The sequence below is a fragment of the Ahaetulla prasina genome, chromosome 1, assembly GCF_028640845.1.
Source record: "Ahaetulla prasina isolate Xishuangbanna chromosome 1, ASM2864084v1, whole genome shotgun sequence".
NCBI classification, from domain to species: domain Eukaryota; kingdom Metazoa; phylum Chordata; class Lepidosauria; order Squamata; family Colubridae; genus Ahaetulla; species Ahaetulla prasina.
The window spans coordinates 185981856-186003760 of NC_080539.1; the positions used below are offsets into that span (position 1 = coordinate 185981856).

Consider the following 21905-nt stretch of genomic DNA (forward strand, 5'->3'; position numbering starts at 1 on the left):
TTTAAGAGGAGTATTTCATCCATCTTATTTGCAAGTGAACGTACACTTGTTAGGAAAATTGAAGGCAGAGGGATTTTATTTCCTTTTTTTTCTTTTTTTTTTAATTCAAAAAGTTTTACAAAAATTTTTTTCCCCTTTCCCCCCCTCCCCTCCCCCCTCCCTTCACAACCCCCTCCCCCTCCCCCTGACTTCCCAGAACGAGCACAAGGTATAGTTAAAAATAAAACAAACATATGCTAAAAAAATTTCTCTTTCTTTTTTAATTTGTTTAAGATCCCAGCCCGATTACCTCTTTTCCATTTGCGCCTCCTCCGCTTGGTTTTTTTGATAATCCATGGCTCTGGGGGAATTACCTCTTCCTTTATTCTTCCAGTCTCATCTGCATTTGTAAAAAGGGGGGGGGGGCTGAGATCACAGAAAGCTGCTCCTTGAAGAAATGTTGCTTAATTTTTAGTAGATGATCTCGTAAGTAGGAAATCCGTTGTGAGTTGCAGAGAACAATTAGAAATAAAGGAATAAATAAAATCATTCGAGAGCATTTCACTGAGGTAGCCTTCGTCGGTGCCATCTTGCGGAAAATCCTGTAGACATGACATGTCTACAGGATTTACATGGGCTTTTCATTCTAGAAATACCTGGACTAGCCATTTAGAACCAGGCATCGGGGTCTACCCAGACGGCAAGAGTTATTTGAGGATGCAAAGCAGCGCAAGAAGTGAAGGACAACATGTTCGGCTGATCAGTCAAACTGTTTTCTTGCTCAGGAGTGCTGTGTGCCTGATGTTTTGGTACCAAAACCAAAACAAACTTTGGATATAGTGGGATTATGCTGCAGGTGCGGTAGGAGGCAATGCATGAAAACAAACCACTGTGGATCATCAGGGAAAACCAAGGAGAGGAGTGGAGAGAAGGCCGGATACTTCTGCCTAGTTACAGAATATCAGATTGTATTTGAAGGCACCATAAACTGTAGGAATTTAGCACCCACCCCCCTCCTAGAAGAATGAAATATTCTAGGAAATATTTTTAAAAGCAGAATATTATACCTTCCTGGATGAGAAAAGGAGAAACATGCTCTTGGAAAGCGGCCCCCACCTTTGTTAATAGCCCCAGAAAGACAAAGACACTGGAAACATGGAGGCTGCTTGGAAAGATGGTTTAATGGTGGTCAGGATCACATGGCTTGAGAACCTGAACAGAAAAGGGGCTGAGATCCTGTGTGCTCCCTGGTTTTATGCTTTTTCTGAGATTTGAACTTTCTGGGGCACAGGAAGAGTATCCTGATTGGTTGTCAGACTCCCAGGGGGTGGGAGTCTTAGCTAACATTGTAGGTTGTCCCTCAAGCTTGCCTGAGCCTTGGTGGCTGATGTAATCTTCCCAGGTGCCATGTGGTGAGATGGGTAGAGGCTAATCCTATCATGTCCTGAGGACCATGTCTTAATCCCATCACCCTGGAGCTGAAGGTCTTCTGTGTTGTAGATAAGATGTCTTTTGTCTTTCTGGGGCTATTAACAAAGGTGGGGGCCGCTTTCCAAGAGCATGTTTCTCCTTTTCTCATCCAGGAAGGTATAATATTCTGCTTTTTAAAATATTTCCTAGAATATTTCATTCTTCTAGGAGGGGGGTGGGTGCTAAATTCCTACAAAACAATGGAGACATTTCCATTGATGATGTCCGAATAGGCACTGATACTACTATGGAGAACTGCATGGAACCTATTGCTGTTCTGTTTCCCTCCCCCAATACTCCCAACAAAGAGTCAGTCAAAGGCCTTCTTTTCTAGTTTATTTACATAGATAAATGTTCTGGCCACGTCTACCCACGGGCCTGCCAAGTCTCTGGAGATAACTAGGAAATTATAGATAAGGCCGGAGTTACTTACTAAGATATTCTTCCCTCCATTGAAACTGTTTGCCCGCGCAAATTCACTGCTTTGTCCAAGACAAAAAGCCAGGAAGTTCCGCCTCCTGCTTTTATAGCCTCTGTAGATGTCATTGCATGACTCATCATTCCTTGACCTTGTCCCAACGCCTCCTCTACTGCACACGCCAGTCACGTCTGTGCAGTCTTGTATCAAGCCAAAATTGTTCTTGGGGCGTTGCCAAATCAGAAGAAGGCCCGGGAGAATCAGGCCTTGCCGGCCCCTCCTCCTCCCTTTGGGTGGGTGCCAGGGAGGGAGAGGGCCCAGAAGAAGCAGGCCTTGCCAGGTCTTCTCCCTCACTTTCTGAATCCTCCTCCTCCAGGAGTCTGAGTCCAGGAACCTGGGTCACAACAAGTGCAGCTTTCCCTGGAGAACACACATTTGAAATTTCAGGGGGCACACTTCTGCCAGGGAGCGAGACCACAGTGGACACAATGTCAGTGCAGCCCATTCCAGCCTACTGGTATTATGTTATCACCGCCGGAGGTGCTGTTCCGGTGTTGATCTCCGTCACGCTGGCGCTTATGCTCCACTAACACCAGTTCCGCTATATGTCCAAGAAGAGCGATCACTCCATCACCTACAAAACCTCTCACTATGCCAATGGGGCCCCTCTGGCTGTGGAGCTGACTTTAACAATAAAACGAGAGCAAGATCTCAGCTCGCTGTCAGCCTCAGCGTGCTATGTTCCTTGGTTTCCTACTGCTAGTTAATTGATTTATTGGTTTATTGCTTTCTTGCTTGGAGTCATTTGTTTTATTGCTGTGTTTAGTTACTGATCTAAGTCTAGCCGCTTCGGCTGTCATAGACTGGTGGGTGGGGGGAGGATTTGACAGAAATGAAAGTAATCTACTTTCTACTGGGGAAACGAAAGTTATCGAGTATGAGAGATAAAGCCCTCTGATGATGGTCCTCATGTGGGGCCAAAGAAGACGGTGGATTGAAGAAGACTGCTTGAACTTTGGGGGGAGGAGGGATTAATGTAAGAATTTCTATGTGTAAACCACACCTTTTGCCTCAGTGCTTGCTTGACCTGCGTTGCATTCAGTTCACTCTCAGTAAAAGTACCTTTCTCTACAAACAATGGAGTTGGGGTTTTTCTTTCTTGAGTTTTGAAAGGAGGCACGCCTAACACTCACATTGCTGAGAATGGAACAGGAACACAATCATTTTAAACAAAACAAAATCAGACTTCAGATATGTTGCCTCTTTCAATTTTGCACTTTCCTCCTTGCCCAGCATATATGTGAACTCAAGATATCTCTTCCCCTGATTCCTTGTTCTTTGACAAACTCTTAAACTATAATGGTGCATCTTGGAAGAGACTCAGTTCCCCTGTCTCTTTGGAAGTGAATGCTCCTTCATTTCTATTTCCAAAGACTTGATTTTGGATTTTGTCCAGTAGACACCTTGCAAGAAAACTCAAGAACAAGTCATGAGAGGTATGCAAGAGGATAGATGTGTGTGATTGTATATCTTCCTTCCTTCCTTCCTTCCTTCCTTCCTTCCTTCCTTCCTTCCTTCCTTCCTTCCTTCCTTCCTTCCTTCCTTCCTTCCTTCCTTCCTTCCTTCCTGGGCAGGAGGACTGCTGGTGGCCAAATGCTAAGAAACAACTTCCCTCAGACCCTCCTCCCTCTCATAATGTTCCTTCCTTCCTCTTTCCCTCCCTCCCTCTCCTCCTCATTCCCATCTTCCTTCCTGTTTTCCTTTCCTCTTTCTCATTCCCATCTTCCTCCTTCTCTCCCTCCCTCAGCTCCTTCCTTCCTCATTCCCATCTCCCTCCCTCCCCTCCCCTCCTTATTCCCATCTTCCTTTTAATAATAATAATAACAACAGAGTTGGAAGGGACCTTGGAGGCCTTCTAGTCCAACCCCCTGCCCAGGCAGGAAACCCTACACCATCTCAGACAGATGGTTATCCAACATTTTCTTAAAAATTTCCAGTGTTGGAGCATTTACAACTTCTGCAGGCAAGTTGTTCCACTTACTAATTGTTCTAACTGTCAGGAAATTTCTCCTTAGTTCTAAGTTGCTTCTCTCCTTGATTAGTTTCCACACATTGCTTTTTGTTCTACCCTCAGGTGCTTTGGAGAACAGCCCCGACTCCCTCTTCTTTGTGGCAACCCCTGAGATAATGGAACACTGCTATCATGTCTCCCCTAGTCCTTCTTTTTATTAAACTAGACATACCCAGTTCCTGCAACCGTTCTTCATATGTTTTAGCCTCCAGTCCCCTAATCATCTTCATCTCATTCCCATCTCCTTCCTTCCTCCTCTTTTGGGAGTGCTTGTTTCTTTTTTTCACCTATTACTGCTTCAATGATGTGTGCTCAAGGGACTGTGGACTGCACATCCCCACCCCCAATCTGCCACCAATTGCACCGCACCCTGCTCTCCCAGCTCCTGGCCCCAGCCCTGTGGAAGGCAAGAAGCTCCCATCGCAGCTTCTCTTATCTCTCCCATTCTTTTCCTTCTGTTGTCTCCCTCCTTTTAGCCCTGTGCTTTGACATATATTTTTTCAAAGGGCTATATATTATTATATACTCTCAAACAATTACAGAATAAAAGAAATAGTAGAATAATAATAGAAAGAATAATAGAAAACATTTGTCATTTAGCAATGACAAATTAGTATTAGCAAGACTAATCCAAACACTGAGTCCTTTGTTTATAAGGTAGGAAGGAAGGGAGTTACTATATGCATAACCAACACTGTTTGTAAAAATACATTTCTCTTCAACAGGATAGCATTGAAATCCCTATCCCAAGGTACTTTATCAAGGAGAAAATTAAAGTATTAAAAGAGAGAGAAGGAATACTTGCTCAGATCATGTTAGATGCCGGAATGTATGAAGATGAACCTGTAAGTATATCTATATAATAAACAGAGGGATACAGGCAATCCTCATTTAGCAACCATTTGTTCAGTGACCATTCATATTCATTATCACAGTTATGATGAACATGGGGACTTAATGAGCAATCCTCAAAGTTGCAACCATCATGGTGTCTTAGTAATCACATGATTGTAATTTTGGCACTTTGCAACTGGCTTGAACTTACAACAATTGCAGCAACTTCCTTGCCAGTTTTCCTCAAGCAAAGTCAATGGGGAAGCCAGGTCACAAATTGCTCTTCTGCTTTTTCTCCCAGGGAGCCCCCAGGCAACAGAGCAAGTGCAAATCCCAAAAGACAGGCAGTTGCCTTCTTGGCCACATTTGGACCACAGTGCCCACCATTCCACAACACCTGCCCACCCCTACTATAGGGCCCATCCCCCACTCACTCATGCCATCCCCCTGCGTTCATACTGCAGCGTCCTGCTGTATTGCAGCTCCCACTCCCCACACAGCTGATTCTCACTTAACAATTGCAATGAGAACTACTGGAATTGACTGCTAAGCAATGCAGTTATGTGACATCACTCTTTATAATCTCTTTGCTTGGGAGGGGGAAGTCTGAATATCATAATGATTTAATTAAAGATAATATGTCATGATGTTGAACATAATAATGGGACTAGGCAGAAATTCTTTCCTTAATGAATATTTGTAACACCTTTATACCATATGCATGTACATATCCATACCAGTACAAACCTTTAACTAGTATCTTTTGTTCTTTAAACTTCTCAACTTTTTCTTTGATGGGAGCTCCATTCAATCTATTGAAGACCAACCAAACCAATTGGTTGGTCTTCCTGTGAACCCACTCACTCCACTTTCATGTTCATTTCCAGTGCAATCCTCATTATTTCTATATAACCAAATCACTTCAGCATACTTTGTTCATACCAATCACTCGCTTCCATTTTCAGTAACCATACATTCTTGATCCTTTCACTTATTTTACTACCTGCACTCCTGAGTCCTTCGGGAGAAGGGCGGTATAGAAATCAAATAAATAAATAAATAAATAAAAAAAGTAAAACATTCTCACTCCATACAACTTTTATGTTTCTCTTGACAGCTATCATCCCATGTAAAAAGTGGGATAGAAGCACAAGCTTATGCAGATAGTTTTGTTTCTTTGAACATAATATATTTCTCATACCAGTCCACATATAGCCCACTATCTTTGTACATTTTAGCGTTTCTTCATGCATTTTCTACTTTTAGAAAACATTCTTCCAAGGTGTACAAATTCATCTACATGTTCTAGTTATTATAGGGGCATGATGAAAAACAAAAAAAATCTTGTTTTATACACATGCATATTATACATGGATTTCCCAGATGTTGTTCAGGTTTCCCTGTTGACCTTATCTCTTTGTTTTTACATTCACTAACTTTCTTTTTGTATAGGAGAACAGTAACAGCATTCTTCTGATCAGCAGGTATAAATGCAGTTTTCATACACATATTACATGAATCATACAGCCATTTCATAACTAAGCCACATTTATTTTTCCTATTTTCATCATCCATACTTATGTATCACAGAATTTATGCCATAATTTTCATCTATTGTTTCCTGGGCATTAATATTATTAGTTTCAGTTCTATGTTCATCATATCACTGTCGTTTCCATACAGTCTTGAAAATACTCCTTTCATCATTTCCTCACTTATTCCAGACCATTCCATTCAGTCTGCATAGCAGGGGTGAAATCTAAATTTTTTTCCTACTAGTTATGTGGGGCGTGGCTTAATTGGTGGGCGTGGCTTGGTGGTCAGATGATGACATGGCCAATAACAATAAATAATAAAAATAATAAAGTATAAAAAACAATAAGAGGTACCAAAAACCAGCTTTCACACTTTACAGATACACAACACAACACAACTGACTCACACACAATGTAAAAGCAGCTGCACTTCACACTTCACACACTTCACACAGCCACAAAAAGCTCAAAAACCAACTTTCACACTTTATACACACACAACACAACACAACTGACACACACATACACACACACAATGCCACATACAGCTTTGTGTGATTTTATGTGTTTGTGTAGTTAGAGTGAAACACTACAGAAACACACCAAATCTCAGAAAGCTGCACAAATATTTTATTTTATTATTATTTTATTTTATTTTATTTTATTATTTTATTTTATTTTATTATTTTATTTTATTTTATTTTATTATTTTATTTTATTTTATTATTTTATTTATTTTATTTATTTTATTTATTTTGTTTGTTTTGTTTTGTTTTGTTTTGTTTTGTTTTGTTTTGTTACGTTACGTTACGTTACGTTACGTTACGTTACGTTACGTTACGTTACGTTACGTTACGTTACGTTACGTTATGTTAGACTTCAAATCCCAGAGTTCCTCAGCCAGCAAAGCAGGAAGTCAAAGCAAGCTTTTTTTTTTCTCCATACAAATTATTACGGCTGTACAACTATTTGGATCTGTAGTGGGAAAGGTGCTTCATAGGGATATGGGCACATTTTGCTAATTCTGATAGCAGCTCCTTAAATAAGCCTTGACTTTTCATGGACTTTTCCTTAATGGAGATGAGTAGGGGATGAGTGGCTATGCTGTAATGTAGGAAGAAGTGTGTATGTTTAAGAAGCAGCAACATGAGCAGCAAGTATGCCCAGGTGCCCTTTGAAGCATTTTCTACTTTACATCCAAATAGCTGTGTATCATTATACACTATACAGTATCTAGAATGGGAGATCCTGTTCATAGTTACTTATGTCTTAGTTATTCTAGGTTGCAGTATTGCAATACACACTACATACATAGGATCCTTGAAGACCATCCGGAAACTACAAGTAGTCCAGAATGTAGCTGAGCCAGTAGTTTGGGGCATTCCTGGGCATGGGCATATGACACCTTATTCTGTGACTTGTGCTGGCTTTCTACAGGGTTCTGAATATAATTCAAGGTATTGATTATCACCTATGAAGACTTATATGGTACAGAGTCAGATTATTTCGTGGTACGCCTTGTTCAGTGTTGTTTGCCTATCCTGCATGCTCTAATAAGGTGGGCATATTCTAGATTCCTCCGTAAAACAGTGTAATCTTAGAGAACTTTTGAGGAATGGTCTTTGCTGTGATAGCATCTGCCCTTTAGAATAATCTCCTGACATATAGTTGGCCCTATGCAAGCCTTTTAAAAGATAGTGAAAACATGCCTTTTTCCCTCAGGCATTCAAATCAGGATGATAAATAACCTTGTCTGCAAAGGGCCTAATACATTTTAGTACCCAGTTGCCAAATAATTGTTATATTTGGTTTTAGTTGGTATTATTTACTTTGTTTTTGATTTCTTTGTTCTTTGGTCCACTATAAACCATCCAGAATCATGTTGTTCAAATTGGGTAGCCATGCAAGAGCTCTGTCAGTATATTCCTTCAAGGACAGAACCTTGAGAATATAAAGAAGCATTCTAGACCCATTTCCCGCCCACAAAGTAGGAAGAGGTAAATAATATATTTGGAATTATTCTGGGGTCAAAATGATACCTGTCAACAGGACTGATGCGGTGCGCTTACCTGAAATAACAATTGGGTTTTCTCTTAAACTTCCTTTTTATATTGCAGAAAAAACCTGTGAAGGTCATGCTTTTAGAAGAAGCTGTAAGAGTAATTCAAATAGCTGAGCGAGCTCGGCAGGGCCGACTCAGAGCTACATTCATGAAGCAAATCTTTCTTGAAGAAAAGAGAGAACGATTAGCCAGGCTTCAGGGTACAAAAGGTCCAGATGTTGAAACTGCTGCAATGTGCATTCAAAGGGTAAAACATACATACAAATATGTTCCATTGAAAAGTGGCTTTTTATTCAATTTGTTTTGAATGTTCTTTTGAATCTATAGAGAATGTTCATATCTGTTTTTATATTATTGTTTGCCTTCATTTAATTAAACGAAGAAAAGAAAAAAATACATATTTACTTCTCATACATTTGTGTATAAAATACAATACAATGGTTTCAGGAAAGGATTATTGTATTTCATTGTAGTAATTGATACATATTTTAAGCAGTTTGTTCTTAAGTTGTAATGTCAGGTCTTTAATCCTCTTAAGTCAGTTGTCCCCAACCTTTTTGGCTGTACAGACTGGTGGGGAGCGGGGAGGGGACAGGTTCACACTCTCAATCTAATCCCATGCATGCACAAATGAAGCTTCATGTGCTCACCCATCATTTGTGCAGCCCTTGTCCCAACGGGCCATGCACCGGGAGTTGGGGACCCTTGCTCTAAGTAATTGGAAACTTTAAGTTATCTTTTCCAAACGGAAGTATTATTAGCAATAAAAAGGGTACTGAGCATCCATTTCAATAGTCTAAGTGACATTTTCCATATAACAGGTAAGTAGTTCAAAAGACTGTGAATTACTTACCTTACTGTGTTTCCCCCAAAATAAGATCTACCGCCAAAATAATCCCTAGCCTGATTTTTAAGTGTGTGCCTAATGTAAACCCTACCCCAAAAATAAGCCCTAGTGAAGGGGGTGGTGGTCATGGCCAGCACAGGAGGTAGTGAGTGTACCTGGGCTGTCGGTGTCTGGCAGCTCACACAGCACAGGTGAGTTGATTACCTGTCCAAGCAGCAGACAGGCGAGGTGGAGGCATACAATCTGGACGTGCAGTGCAGGCCTTGAGAAAGCCAAGAGTCAATGGGCTGGAGTGGCAGGCGGCCATGGGAGGCTCGTCTTCACATGGTAGCACTGGCAGCAGATGGAGGCAGAGGTGCGGGGGGAGGCAGATGATCTGGACGCACTGCGTGGGCTGCAGGAAAGTCAAGTGTTGGTGGGCTGGAGCAGGTGGGCGCCGTGGGAGACTCATCTTTGCTTTTCTCCCCTTGCCTGCGGCCCATGTAGCATGGTGGGATTGCCTGCCTTCTGCCCCGTGCCTCTGCCTCCATCTGCTGCTGGTGCCACTGCGTGAAGATGAGCCTCCTGAAAGCTGCATACCCACTCCAGCCCACTGACATTCGGCTTTCGTGTAGCACATCCGGATTGGTTGCCTCCCCCCCCGCCACGCCTCTGCCTCTGTCTGCCTCCCAAAGTGGCTGACCAAGTGGTCTGCAGCTGCTGCTGGATACCATTGGTCCCTGCTCACTTGCTGCCTCTTGTGCACGTGCTGGGGCAGGACGCCCAGCTGGGCTGATCACCCTGAAATATTCTGAGTTTTGTTCAAAAATATTTATGAGAATTCCACATAAAATCTCTACTAACCTGGAAATTACACTAATTTTTAGAATGTTTATTATACCTCTCAAAAAGAAACCTATTACTACTGATTCGTTGCACAGTCAACCAGATGTTTAAACTGAATTTGAAATCTTTATCAACCTGTTGAGTCCTTCCCAAAGATCTGGGATAGGCAGATATTGATGTTTGATGGTGTTAAAGGTACCATTGCAGGATGTTCTGAGTAAAGTTGCCTTTTGCAATTGACCAATGGTAATTTTGTCAATGCCGATGGTGTTCAAATGGTGCTCCAATTGTTTTGGGCCAAGGGGTACTATTACTATTGGTATTACCTTTGCTTTCTTTTGCCACAGACATTCTATTTCTATTTGCAGATCTTTGTATTTTGTTATCTTCTCCAGTTCTTTCTCTTCTGTTGTCTTATCTCTGGGTACTGCCGTGTTCACTGTTCAGACATTTTTATCTGTCTTATTGATAGTTGTTAAGTCTGGGATGTTATGTGGCAGGTGCTTGTCATAACATTTTGAATTCTAAAATCTCAGGGCACTTTACCTTCTTTATTTTCTATTACTCTCTCTTATTTTAACAGTTCTTCACCTGGTCAGCTGGTACAAGAAGATTGCACTACGAACAATGGCATGACAAACTAGCAATAATGGTGCATTGGAAGATCTACAAGAAATACCATTTGCCTGCAAACAAGAACTGTTCTTGCTTGCAAGCAAGTGGTATTTCTTGTAGATCTTCCATTGCACCATTATTGCTAGTTTGTCATGCCATTGTTTGTAGTCAGTTAGTGCAATCTTCTTGTAACAGCTGACCAGGTGAAAAATTGTTTCTTCAGCTTCTTTGCAGACTTGCTGTCTGTTGCTATCTTCTCAGTTCCGGCTTTGTGTGCATTTGTTTTTATGGCCTGGTGTGTAGCTAAAATTAGCTGCTTTGTCTCTTCCTTCAATTTTTCTGCTTTTTAATCATTGACAGGTCTTATTATCTGTATTCCCTGCTTTTTTTTTAATATACATGTAATGTAACAGTTTGTGTTCCCATGCCTTTTTTCTGTTCTTCATTTAGTCTTTCTTGTAGGCCAGTTTGGTCTCTCCAGTACTCAGTAGGCTTTCTTGGTTTACTAGCTTCAGTTCATCATCTGCATTGTCCTTCAGATATTCTTCCAATGCCCTTTTTTCTTCTTCAAATATCTGATGTACTTGAAACACTCCATACCCAACTATTTTCCTTGGTAAGCATTCTGTCAACATTGCATCATGGATGAAGGGCATGATTCATTGTCATTATTTCTCTAGTCTTTCTATCCAGGACTTTTAGTTATGCTTGAGTCCAGTCCACTATTTCAGCTGTGTATCTTATGATTGGAATTGCCCAAGTGTTAATTGCCTTGGAGGTGTTGCCTCCGCTGAGTTTGGACTTCTTTGCTCTCTTGATGTACTCACTTCTACCCTTTTTCTTGATTTCAATATGCTTGATATTGTCACCTAGAAAGATGCCCAGGTATTTGTAGTGATTTCATCCAGACTCTGAATTTCCATAAAACATCTTGACTCCTTCAGTTATAATTTTTAGAAATGTCACATGGAATAAAAATTAATAAATTCATTTTATCTATAACTACAACTATTATCTAATATAGTAACAAATAAATCTCTGCCATTCTAAATTAGACCAAATAATATAATATAATGGCCAAATAGATTAATAGAATAGAATTTAGAATAGAATAGAATTTATTGGCCTTGTGTGATTGGACACACAAGGAATTTGTTTTGGTGCATATGCTATTAGAATTATTAATATTAGAATATTAATATTCTATTCTATTCTATTCTATTCTATTCTATTCTATTCTATTCTATTCTATTCTATTCTATTCTAAAAAAATAGATTAATCAAGTGCAACAGAGCCAGAATCAAAGAGTGAAGATCAGAAATAAACCATAATGTATCATCAGCATATAATACTGAGGATTAATTTCTGTATTTATCATAGTTAATGTATAATTTCATAGATTATATGTATTTGTGTTTAAATGTGGGTGAATTTATAAATAATTTATAAATAAATACATAATAACAGTTACAGTCTCTCTTGCTTTATGTAGATATATTCAGGAAAGCTGTTTGTTTTTATCTATTTTTAGTGAGAGCTTTTCCAGAAGAAAACTTGGCTAGCTTTTTCCACTTCTACCATTCTTTCCAAGACTATAAAAATATCTATGGAAGAATTCTTTGTGGCCCCAAGCAAAGGCATTGTACTTTTCTGTTCTTTGTAATTCATTGAATTGAATTATAAGGAACTCAGAACAATAATTCATATATTCATCAATTATAAAAAATGCTGTAAGAGACATTTGTTACTCTGAAATGTCCTCAGATCTTATTTACTATTTTATACAAATAGGTTTGAGGAAAAGAGTTGCAGTTGAGTTAAGTCATTTGCAAGCTAAGGGTGAAATTCTTCAGAGTCATTCCATAAACAGCTTGTAATTAATTTAAACGAGTTCAGGAAGTTGATCTCAAAGCCATTAATGGAGCCAATAATAGAACAAAATTTTTAACACAATGTCTTCAAATGTGATTGAATCTGAAAATATTTTTGAAAAATGTTTATTAATTAAAATCATTCCATTTGTATTTCTATCAATCCTTTTACTATTCTCTTTTTTAAATTCAGTATATTATAGTTTAAAGAAAAAGGAAATGGCTTCTGAACTAATGTCCTTTTCTTTACACATTATAAGAATCAGAATCAAAGTAGAGCTGGATGGGACCTTGGAAGTCTTCTAGTCCAGCCCCCTGCTCAAGTAGGAAGTCCTATACCATTTCAGACAAGTGACTGTCCAGTCTCTTAAAAATTTCCAGTGATGAAGCACCCACAAAGTTTGAAGGGAAGCTGTTCCACTGGTTAATTGTCCTTGCTGTTAGGAAGTTCCTCCTTAATTTCAGGTTTCTTCTCTCCTTGATTAGTTTCCATACATTGTTTCTTGTCCTGCCCTCTGGTTCTTTGGAAAATAAATTGACCCTCTCCTCTTTGTGTCAGCCTCTCAAATACTGGAATACTGCTATCATGTCCCTCCTAGTCCTTCTTTTCTCTAGACTAGCCAAACCCAAATTCTGTAACCGTTTTTCATATGTTTTAGTATCAAGGCCTTTCGTCATATTAGTTGCTCTTCTTTGCACTTTTTCCAAAGTCTCAACAATTTTTTGGAATAGAATAGATTAGATTAGATTAGATTAGATTAGATTAGATTAGAATAGAATAGAATAGAATAGAATAGAATAGAATAGAATAGAATAGAATAGAATAGAATTTTATTGGCCAAGTGTGATTGGACACACAAGGAATTTGTTTTGGTGCATATGCTCTCAGTGTACATAAAACAAAAAGAAAAAAAATACATCAAAGGTACAACATTTACAACACATATGATGGTCATAGGTTGCAATTTAACCCTTAATGATAGCAACAAAAAGTTACAGTCATACAGTCATAAGTGGAAAGAGATTGGTGATGAAAACAATGAGATTAATAGTAGTGTAGATTTAGTAAATAGTTTGACATTGTTGAGGGAATTATTTGTTTAGCCGAGTGATGGCCTTTGGGAAAAAACTGTTCTTGTGTCTAGTTGTTCTGGTGTGCAATGCTCTGTAGCGTCGTTTTGAAGGTAGGAGTTGAAACATTTTATGTCCAGGATGTGAGGAATCTGTAAATATTTTCACAGCCCTCTTCTTGATTCGTGCAGTATACAGGTCCTCAATGGAAGGCAGGTTGGTAGCAATTATTTTTTCTGCAGTTCTAATTATCCTCTTAAGTCTGTGTCTTTCTTGTTGGGTTGCAGAACCAAACCAGACAGTTATAGAGGTGCAAAGAACAGTCTTTGTTGTCCTTTTTTGATGATGTTTTTGATGTTAACTGTCCATTTTAGATCTTGCAATATGATAGAACCTAGAAATTTGAAGGTTTCTACTGTTGATACTGTGTTGTCAAATATTGTGAGAGGTGGAAGTATGGAAGGGTTTCTCCTAAAGTCTACCACAATTTCTACAGGGTTTTTTTTATTGAAAAAGTTTTACAAAATTTTTCCCCTCCTTTACCCCCACCCCTCCCCCCTCCCTTCACAAACCCCCCTCCCCCCCAAACAAACACAAGGTATAGTTAAAACAAACATATGCTAAAAAAATTTCCCTCCCAACTAAGTTATACTCGTACAATTCTCATCAGTTCCTAGCTTCCCCCAAAACAATCAGAAATAATACATCCTAATCATTCAAAGGCAGTCTGATAACTCTTAGTCTGATATCTACTTTGAATATAGTCAAACCATTTTTTCTATTCCTTTAAGTAACTTTCTTGCGTATTGTCTTTCAAAAAGGCTGAGATTTTTGCCATCTCAGCCAAATTGGCAACTTTCAATATCCATTCTTCTATTGTGGGTACTTCTTTTTTCTTCCAATACTGTCCTATCAGTAATCTTGCTGCTGTTATTAGATTTAAAATCAATTTAGTCTCAATTACTGTACAGTCCGTAATAATTCCCAGCAGAAAAAATTGCGGCAGGAACTTTATCTTCTTTTTCAAAACATTTTGTAAAATCCACCAAATTTTTATCCAAAAGGCCTTAATATCCTTACAAGTCCACCAAATATGAAAATATGTAGCATCATGACAATTACATCTCCAACATTTTGCTTGCATATCTGGATACATACACGATAGTTTCTTAGAATCTAAATGCCATCTATAAAACATTTTATAAAAATTTCCCCTTAAATTCTTTGCCTGTGTGAATTTAACATTTCTAACCCAATTTTTTTTCCAAGTTTCCAATAATATTGGCTCCTGAAAATTTTGTGCCCACTTTATCATACAGTCCTTTACCAAGTCCCTTTCAGAATCTATTTCAAGTAACACATTATACAATCTCTTTACATGCTCCTGAGACTGATTTCTAATTTGTTTTACCAAATTTTCCTCATTCTGCACTATACCAATTTTCTGATCTTCCTTCCATCTAGCACGTAGTTGCTCATATTAAAACCAAGTATAATTTTTCCCTTCTACTTTTAATACATGCAGAGATTTTAATTGCAAACTACCTCTTTCAGTATACAAAAGATCTTTATATGTAATCATTTCCTGATTCTGTTCTATATTTATATTCTCTATTGTATGTCTAGGACTTGCCCACAGAGGTACCTTATAATTTAGTTTATAAGAGTATTTTTTCCAAACACGCACTTTTCTACAGTTTCGAGTGTGTTCAGTTCCAGATTGTTACCACAAGGCTAGTCGTTCGACCTCACGTCTATATGTGGATTCGTCATTGTCTTACACTTAGACTAACTTTATTGTCACTTTGAATTACACTAATCGTCATGCATTAAAATGAAATGTCGTTTCATACAGCTCTCAAAGATCTCTACCTCCACTATACACTACTACATAAACATGACAAAATAAGTAGGTAAATAAAAACAGAAATATGCATATATCCACTTACATTATATTACCAGTGGTGGGTTTCAAAAATTACTATCGGTTCTGTGGGTATGGCTTGCTTGGTGGTCATGTGACTGGGTAGACATGGCCAACTTGATATCACTCACGTCTAGGGTTAGGGTTAAGGTTAGGAGGCCTGGCCTGGCCTGGCCTCAAAGGCCTCAACAAGATACAATTTCCCTATCTATTTATTTACTGAACATCCAAAATATAATATTTAATTCTATGTATATATGCCATTTGTGTATATACATATTACACAATATGTATATACAATATTACATATTACGTAGTGTTGAGTATGTATAGGCACACAAAAAGATATATTATCTACTATATATACTGTATGTGTATGTACACACACATATACACACACAGAGCTCTTCTAAAACTATACACATTCAACCTCACATAATGTCACACAAAGCTCCAAAAATGGGCTGGACAATATTATTGGCACCCTTTCAAAATTGTGGCTAAATAAGATTGTTTCAAGCATGTGATGCTCCTTAAACTCACCTGGGGTAAGTAACAGGTGTGGGCAATATAAAAATCACACCTGAAAGCAGATAAAAAGGAGAGAAGTTCACTTAGTCTTTGCATTGTGTGTCTGTGTGTGCCACACTAAGCATGGACAACAGAAAGAGGAGAAGAGAACTGTCTGAGGACTTGAAAACCAAAATTATGGAAAAATATCAACAATCTTAAGGTTACAAGTCCATCTCCAGAGATCTAGATTTGCCTTTGTCCACAGTGCGCAACATTATCGAGAAGTTTGCAACTCATGGCACTGTAGCTAATCTCCCTGGGTGTGGACGGAAGAGAAAAATTGATGAAAGGTTGCAATGCAGGATAGTCCAGATGGTGGATAAGCAGCCTCAAACAAGTTCCAAAGAAATTTAAGCTGTCCTGCAGGCTCAGGGAGCATCAGTGTCAGCGCGAACTATCCGTTGACATTTAGATGAAATGAAATGCTATGGCAGGAGATCCAGGAGGACCCCACTGCTGACACAGAGACATAAAAAATTAAGACTACAGTTTGCCAAAATGTACTTGAGTAAGCCAAAATCCTTCTGGGAAAACGTCTTGTGGACAGATGAGATCACGATAGTGCTTTTTGGTAAAGCACATCATTCTAATGTTTACTGAAAACAGAATGAGGCCTACAAAGAAAAGAACACAGTACCTACAGTGAAATATGGTGGAGGTTCAATGATGTTTTGGGGTTGTTTTGCTGCCTCTGGCACTGGGTGCCTTGACTGTGTGCAAGGCATCATGAAATCTGAGGATTACCAAAGGATTTTGGGTCGCATTGTAGAGCCCAGTGTCAGAAAGCTAGGTTTGCATCCGAGATCTTGGGTCTTCCAGCAGGACAATGACTCCAAACATATGCCAAAAAGCACCCAGAAATGGATGGCAACAAAGCGCTGGAGAGTTCTGAAGTGGCCAGCAATGAGTCCAGATCTAAATCCCATTGAACACCTGTGGAGAGATCTTAAAATTGCTGTTGGGAAAAGATGCCCTTTCAATAAGAGAAACCTGGAGCAGTTTGCAAAGGAAGAGTGGTCCAAAATTCCGGGTGAGAGGTGTAAGAAACTTATTGATGGTTATAGGAAGCGACTGATTTCAGTTATTTTTTCCAAAAGGTATGCAACCAAATATTAAGTTAAGGGTGCCAATAATTTTGTCCAGCCCATTTTTGGAGTTTTGTATGATGTTATGTCCAATTTGCTTTTTTTCTTCCCTTTTTTTGTTTTGTTCCAATACACACAAAGGGAATAAACATGTGTACAGCAAAACGTGTTAATGCAATACTTTTCTGTGAGAAATACTTGATTTCCTGGAAAAGTTTCTGGGGTGCCAACACTTTTGGCCATGACTGTATAATCTAGTATGACTGTCAGTTCCCCTATAGATCCCTATGGCGAGGAGGGCCAGGATGCTCCTTTACAACTTTTTCCTGTTTCTGGTCTTTCTGTCACTTTGATATACCTTCTTGGGAAAGGAAGGGGGAGGGATAGGCCTGGGACCATCTGTTTTGTCTCAGCTCCAAAGGAATGGGCAAAGCGGTGCCTAAGAACAACTTCTTATCACCTTCTCAGCTTGAGTTCTCACACCAACCTTGCACCTATGAATTGGCTTGCCTTGGATTGGACATAGGGGAGGGGTTTCTGCAACGTTTAACAGTTTTGAGCGGGAATTTCAGATCATGCCTTACTGTTCGTACTATCACTATCTTCCGATAAAAGTTTCCTTTTGAAATGTTACTTGTTGCAAGAGTTCTGAGTTCTTGAGGAGAGACAAGAGGCAAGTCCTTACAATGACTTCTAAACATGTCAAATAGTCAGAGTTCTAATATAGGGATGTGTTTGGAGGAATGTATACATTTACCAATATTAATTCAAACTGCTCTTTTTTTTTCCATAAAAAAGTTTTATTTTTACAATCATGTCAAACAACTCATTCAATGTACAGTTATATACAATTAGTCGGGCCTGCCCAGTCACCACCCCCCTTTTTAACACTCTTCCCTCTTCTACCTTCTTTTACTTTCCAGACCTTCCTCTCCTTCTCTTATCTACATCCTCTCCTCCCTTCACCCTCCACCTTCCTTCTCCCTCTTCTACCCCTCTTCCTTCCTCTTCTCCTCTTTCCTACCTCCTACTCTCTCTTTTCTCCCTCCCCACCGTTCTAAAATGGTAACTGGGCAGACCCGACCCTACATTAATTATATTTATACATCTTCAATAATCCCTGTACATTAACCATCACTCCATCTCTAGCCTCAACCCCCAATTCCCTCCCCTTACCCCCACCCCCACCCCGACTTCCCAGAACAAAATGCAGGGTATCAAAACTAACAATCATAATCTAAAATAATTCCTAAATTATAATCTCTAGTCTCTCCACACTTAATCACACTCTCAATTCCCCTCTCCTTCAGAAATATATCTAATACAAAATATTTCCTAAATTTACTCATATGCTATTCGATATTTTTTTATCTGATACTTATTTTGAATATAATCAATCCACATTTTCCATTCTAAAATATATTTTTCTTGTGTATAGTCTTTCAAGTAAGCAGAGATTTTTGCCATTTCTGCCAGATTTGATACTTTAAGTGTCCATTCTTCAATTGTAGGTAATTCTTCTTTCTTCCAATATTGAGCAATCAAAAGTCTTGCGGCTGTTATTAAGTTCAAAATCAATTTAGTCTCTATAGCTGTACAATCCATAATTATTCCTAGTAAAAAGAACTGCGGGGTAAACTTAATCTTCTTTTTCAAAATATTCTGCATGATCCACCATACTTTAATCCAAAATGCTTTAACAAGTCCACCATATATGGTAATAAGTGGCATCTTCACAATTGCATCTCCAACATTTAGCCTGTACATTAGGATACATACATGACAATTTTTTGGGGTCTAAATGCCATCTGTAAAACATCTTATAAAAATTTTCTCTCATATTTTGCGCTTGTGTAAATTTAACATTCCTCACCCAAATTCTTTCTCAAGTTTCCAACATTATTGGTTGCTGAAAATTTTGTGTCCACTTAATCATACAATCCTTAACCAATTCAGTCTCTGAGTTTATTTCTACTAATACATTATACAACCTCTTAATATGCTGTTGGCCTTGATCTCTCATTTGTTTTAACAAATTATCCTCAATTTGCTTAACACCTATTTTTTGATCTAATTTCCATCTAGCTTGTAATTGTCCATATTGGAACCATGTATAATTTTTCCCTTCTTCCCCCATCTTTTCTCTAGATTTTAATTGTAATTCCCCCTTTTCCATACAAAGAAGTTCTTTATAAGTAACTATCTCCATCTTTTGATATATATTTATATTTTCTATCATGTATCTCGGGATTGCCCATATTGGAATCTTTCCATCTAATTTATATTGATATTTCCTCCAAACCCTCAATAATGCATTTCTAATTATATTATTTTTAAATATTTTATCTACTTTCTTATCATATAATAAATAGGCATGCCACCCATATAACAAACCATAACCTTCTATATTCAAAACTCTTTCCTCAGTTAAATTAATCCAATCAGTAATTAATGATAAGACAACTGCTTCATAATACAATTTTAAGTTAGGCATTTTAAGACACCCCCCCTTTCCCTTGTATCCTGCATTATTTTTAATTTTATTCTTGGTTTTTTGCCCATCCATACAAATTTATTAATCCCCTTTTACCATTCCTGTAATTTAATATCATTCTTAAGCACTGGTATCATTTGAAACAAAAATAAAAACCTGGGCAAAACATTCATTTTTATAGCCGCTATTCTTCCCAACAAAGATACGTATTTTATTCAGAAGAATTTCTAAAGTTAAAATAAAAAGTAATGGGGACAAGGGACATCCCTGTCTCGTCCCTTTCCCAATTTTAAAAGTTTCTGTTAACCCACCATTTACTATTATTTGTGCTGTTTGCTTCTGATATATTGCTTTAATTGCATGGATAAAATAATCCCCAAATTGCATTTTTTCTATTACTTTAAACAAAAACTGCCAATCCAATCTATCAAAAGCTTTTTCAGCATCCAAAAAAAGGAATGCCGCTGAGACTTGGTTGTTTCGTTCCAAATATTCAAGTAAATTTACGATTTGCCTCACATTATATCTCATCTACCTACCCTTAATAAATCCTGACTGATCATTATGAATTATTTGATTCATCACTGGCATTAATCTATTAGCAAGTATCTTGGTAAATATCTTGTAATCAGTATTTAAAAGTGATATAGGCCTATAATTCTCTGCTTTAATACCATCTCGATCTTCCTTCGGTATTAACGAAATAAAGGCTGTCCTCCATGAAGGGGGAACATCTCCTCCCATTTGAATTTTATTAAATAACTCTTTAAGTGGTTCAACCATCTCATTTTGTAAATTTTTATAATAAACAGCTGTTAAACCATCTGTACCTGGTGCTTTACCGATTTTAAGTTGCTTAATTGCTAACAAAATTTCCTCTGAAGTAATTAATTGATTCAGTTCTTCTCTTTGGTTTTCTGTAAGCTCACAAATATTTTGTTGTTGTAAATATCTTTCTATCTCTGTATCATCAATCATATCCCTAGAATATAACTTACTATAATACTCTAAAAATGCTTTTTTAATCAAGTTCTTTTGATAAACTTCCTTACCCCTATATTCTATTTTATCAATCATTCGTGATTTCTGTTTTTTCCTTATTAAATAGGCAAGCCATCTTCCTGGCTTATTGGCATTATTAAACGTATTATGTTTTACATATTGTAAATTAATTGCTACTTGATCTGCCATCAACATGTTAAACTGACCTCTTAATATATTTATTGATTCTTTTATTTTACTATTTCCTGGGCTATTTATCAATAATTGTTCTTTCTTTTTAATTTCCTCTTCCTCTTCCAGTTCCTTTTTCTTTTTCTGCAATTTATTTTTGTATTTAATATTCATTTGTATAAGATTTCCTCTCATATAAGCCTTGCTGGCATCCCAAATCATCTCTATAGATGTCTCTTTTTTCATATTCATAATAAAAAATTCTTTCGTTTGCTTTTTACATTCATTTACATTTTGTTCATATTTAAACAAATTCTCATTCAACCTCCATGATCTCCTAGCCTCCTTTTCCCGATCAAATTCAATCCAAACCGGACTATGATCAGATAGAGTTCTTGAACAAATCTTAGTCTTCTTCACTCTAGAATACAAATCATTAGTAATCAAAATAAAATCAATCCTCGAAAATGATTGGTGCCTGTCAGAAAAGAAGGTAAAATCCCTCTGTATTATGTTCTCTCCAAATATCTCTTAATTCCAAGTCCTCCATCATTTCAAAAAAAGCCTTTGGTAATTTCGCCCGGCTTGATATCTTCCTTAAACTTTTTTTGTCTTTTTGAGTATCCAACACACCATTCCAATCACCCATTAATATATATGATTTATAATCCCAAAATACTTTTCTTTTATGTAAAAACTTGAAAAAATTTTCTTGTTGTTGATTCGGAGCATAAACTCCTATTAATAATGTCTTCTTTCCCTCCAACAAAATTTCAAACTGCTCATTAAACAGTTTTTCTCCCTGCCATTGCAATTCTTGCTTAAAAATACATAGTCCACCAGAGGGTCACCCCTTATTCTTTATTTTTCAGGCAGGGGAAGCCCATCCCTGAAAGCCCGGAAGTTATACTAATTCATCCTCTTCAGTTAACCACGTTTCCTGGATGACTATTACATCAAATTTAGATAGGAAACTCACTAGTTCACTGTCAACCACTTCTTTCCAGCCAGCTATGTTCCAAGTCAAATTTGTATAGGATTCCCATAAGCAAGATAT

The 21905-nt window shown here is 37.9% G+C and overlaps 1 protein-coding gene across 1 annotated transcript in view; it reads left to right on the forward strand.

The window, feature by feature from the left end:
• The window catches only part of IQCA1 (IQ motif containing with AAA domain 1), a 331503-nt gene that overhangs the window by 77479 nt on the left and 232119 nt on the right, over positions 1 to 21905 (forward strand). The window contains exons 3-4 of the mRNA XM_058185159.1: positions 4664 to 4783; positions 8425 to 8616. Coding sequence (XP_058041142.1) covers positions 4664 to 4783; positions 8425 to 8616 — 312 coding nt within the window. The remainder of the gene's footprint in view (positions 1 to 4663; positions 4784 to 8424; positions 8617 to 21905) is intronic.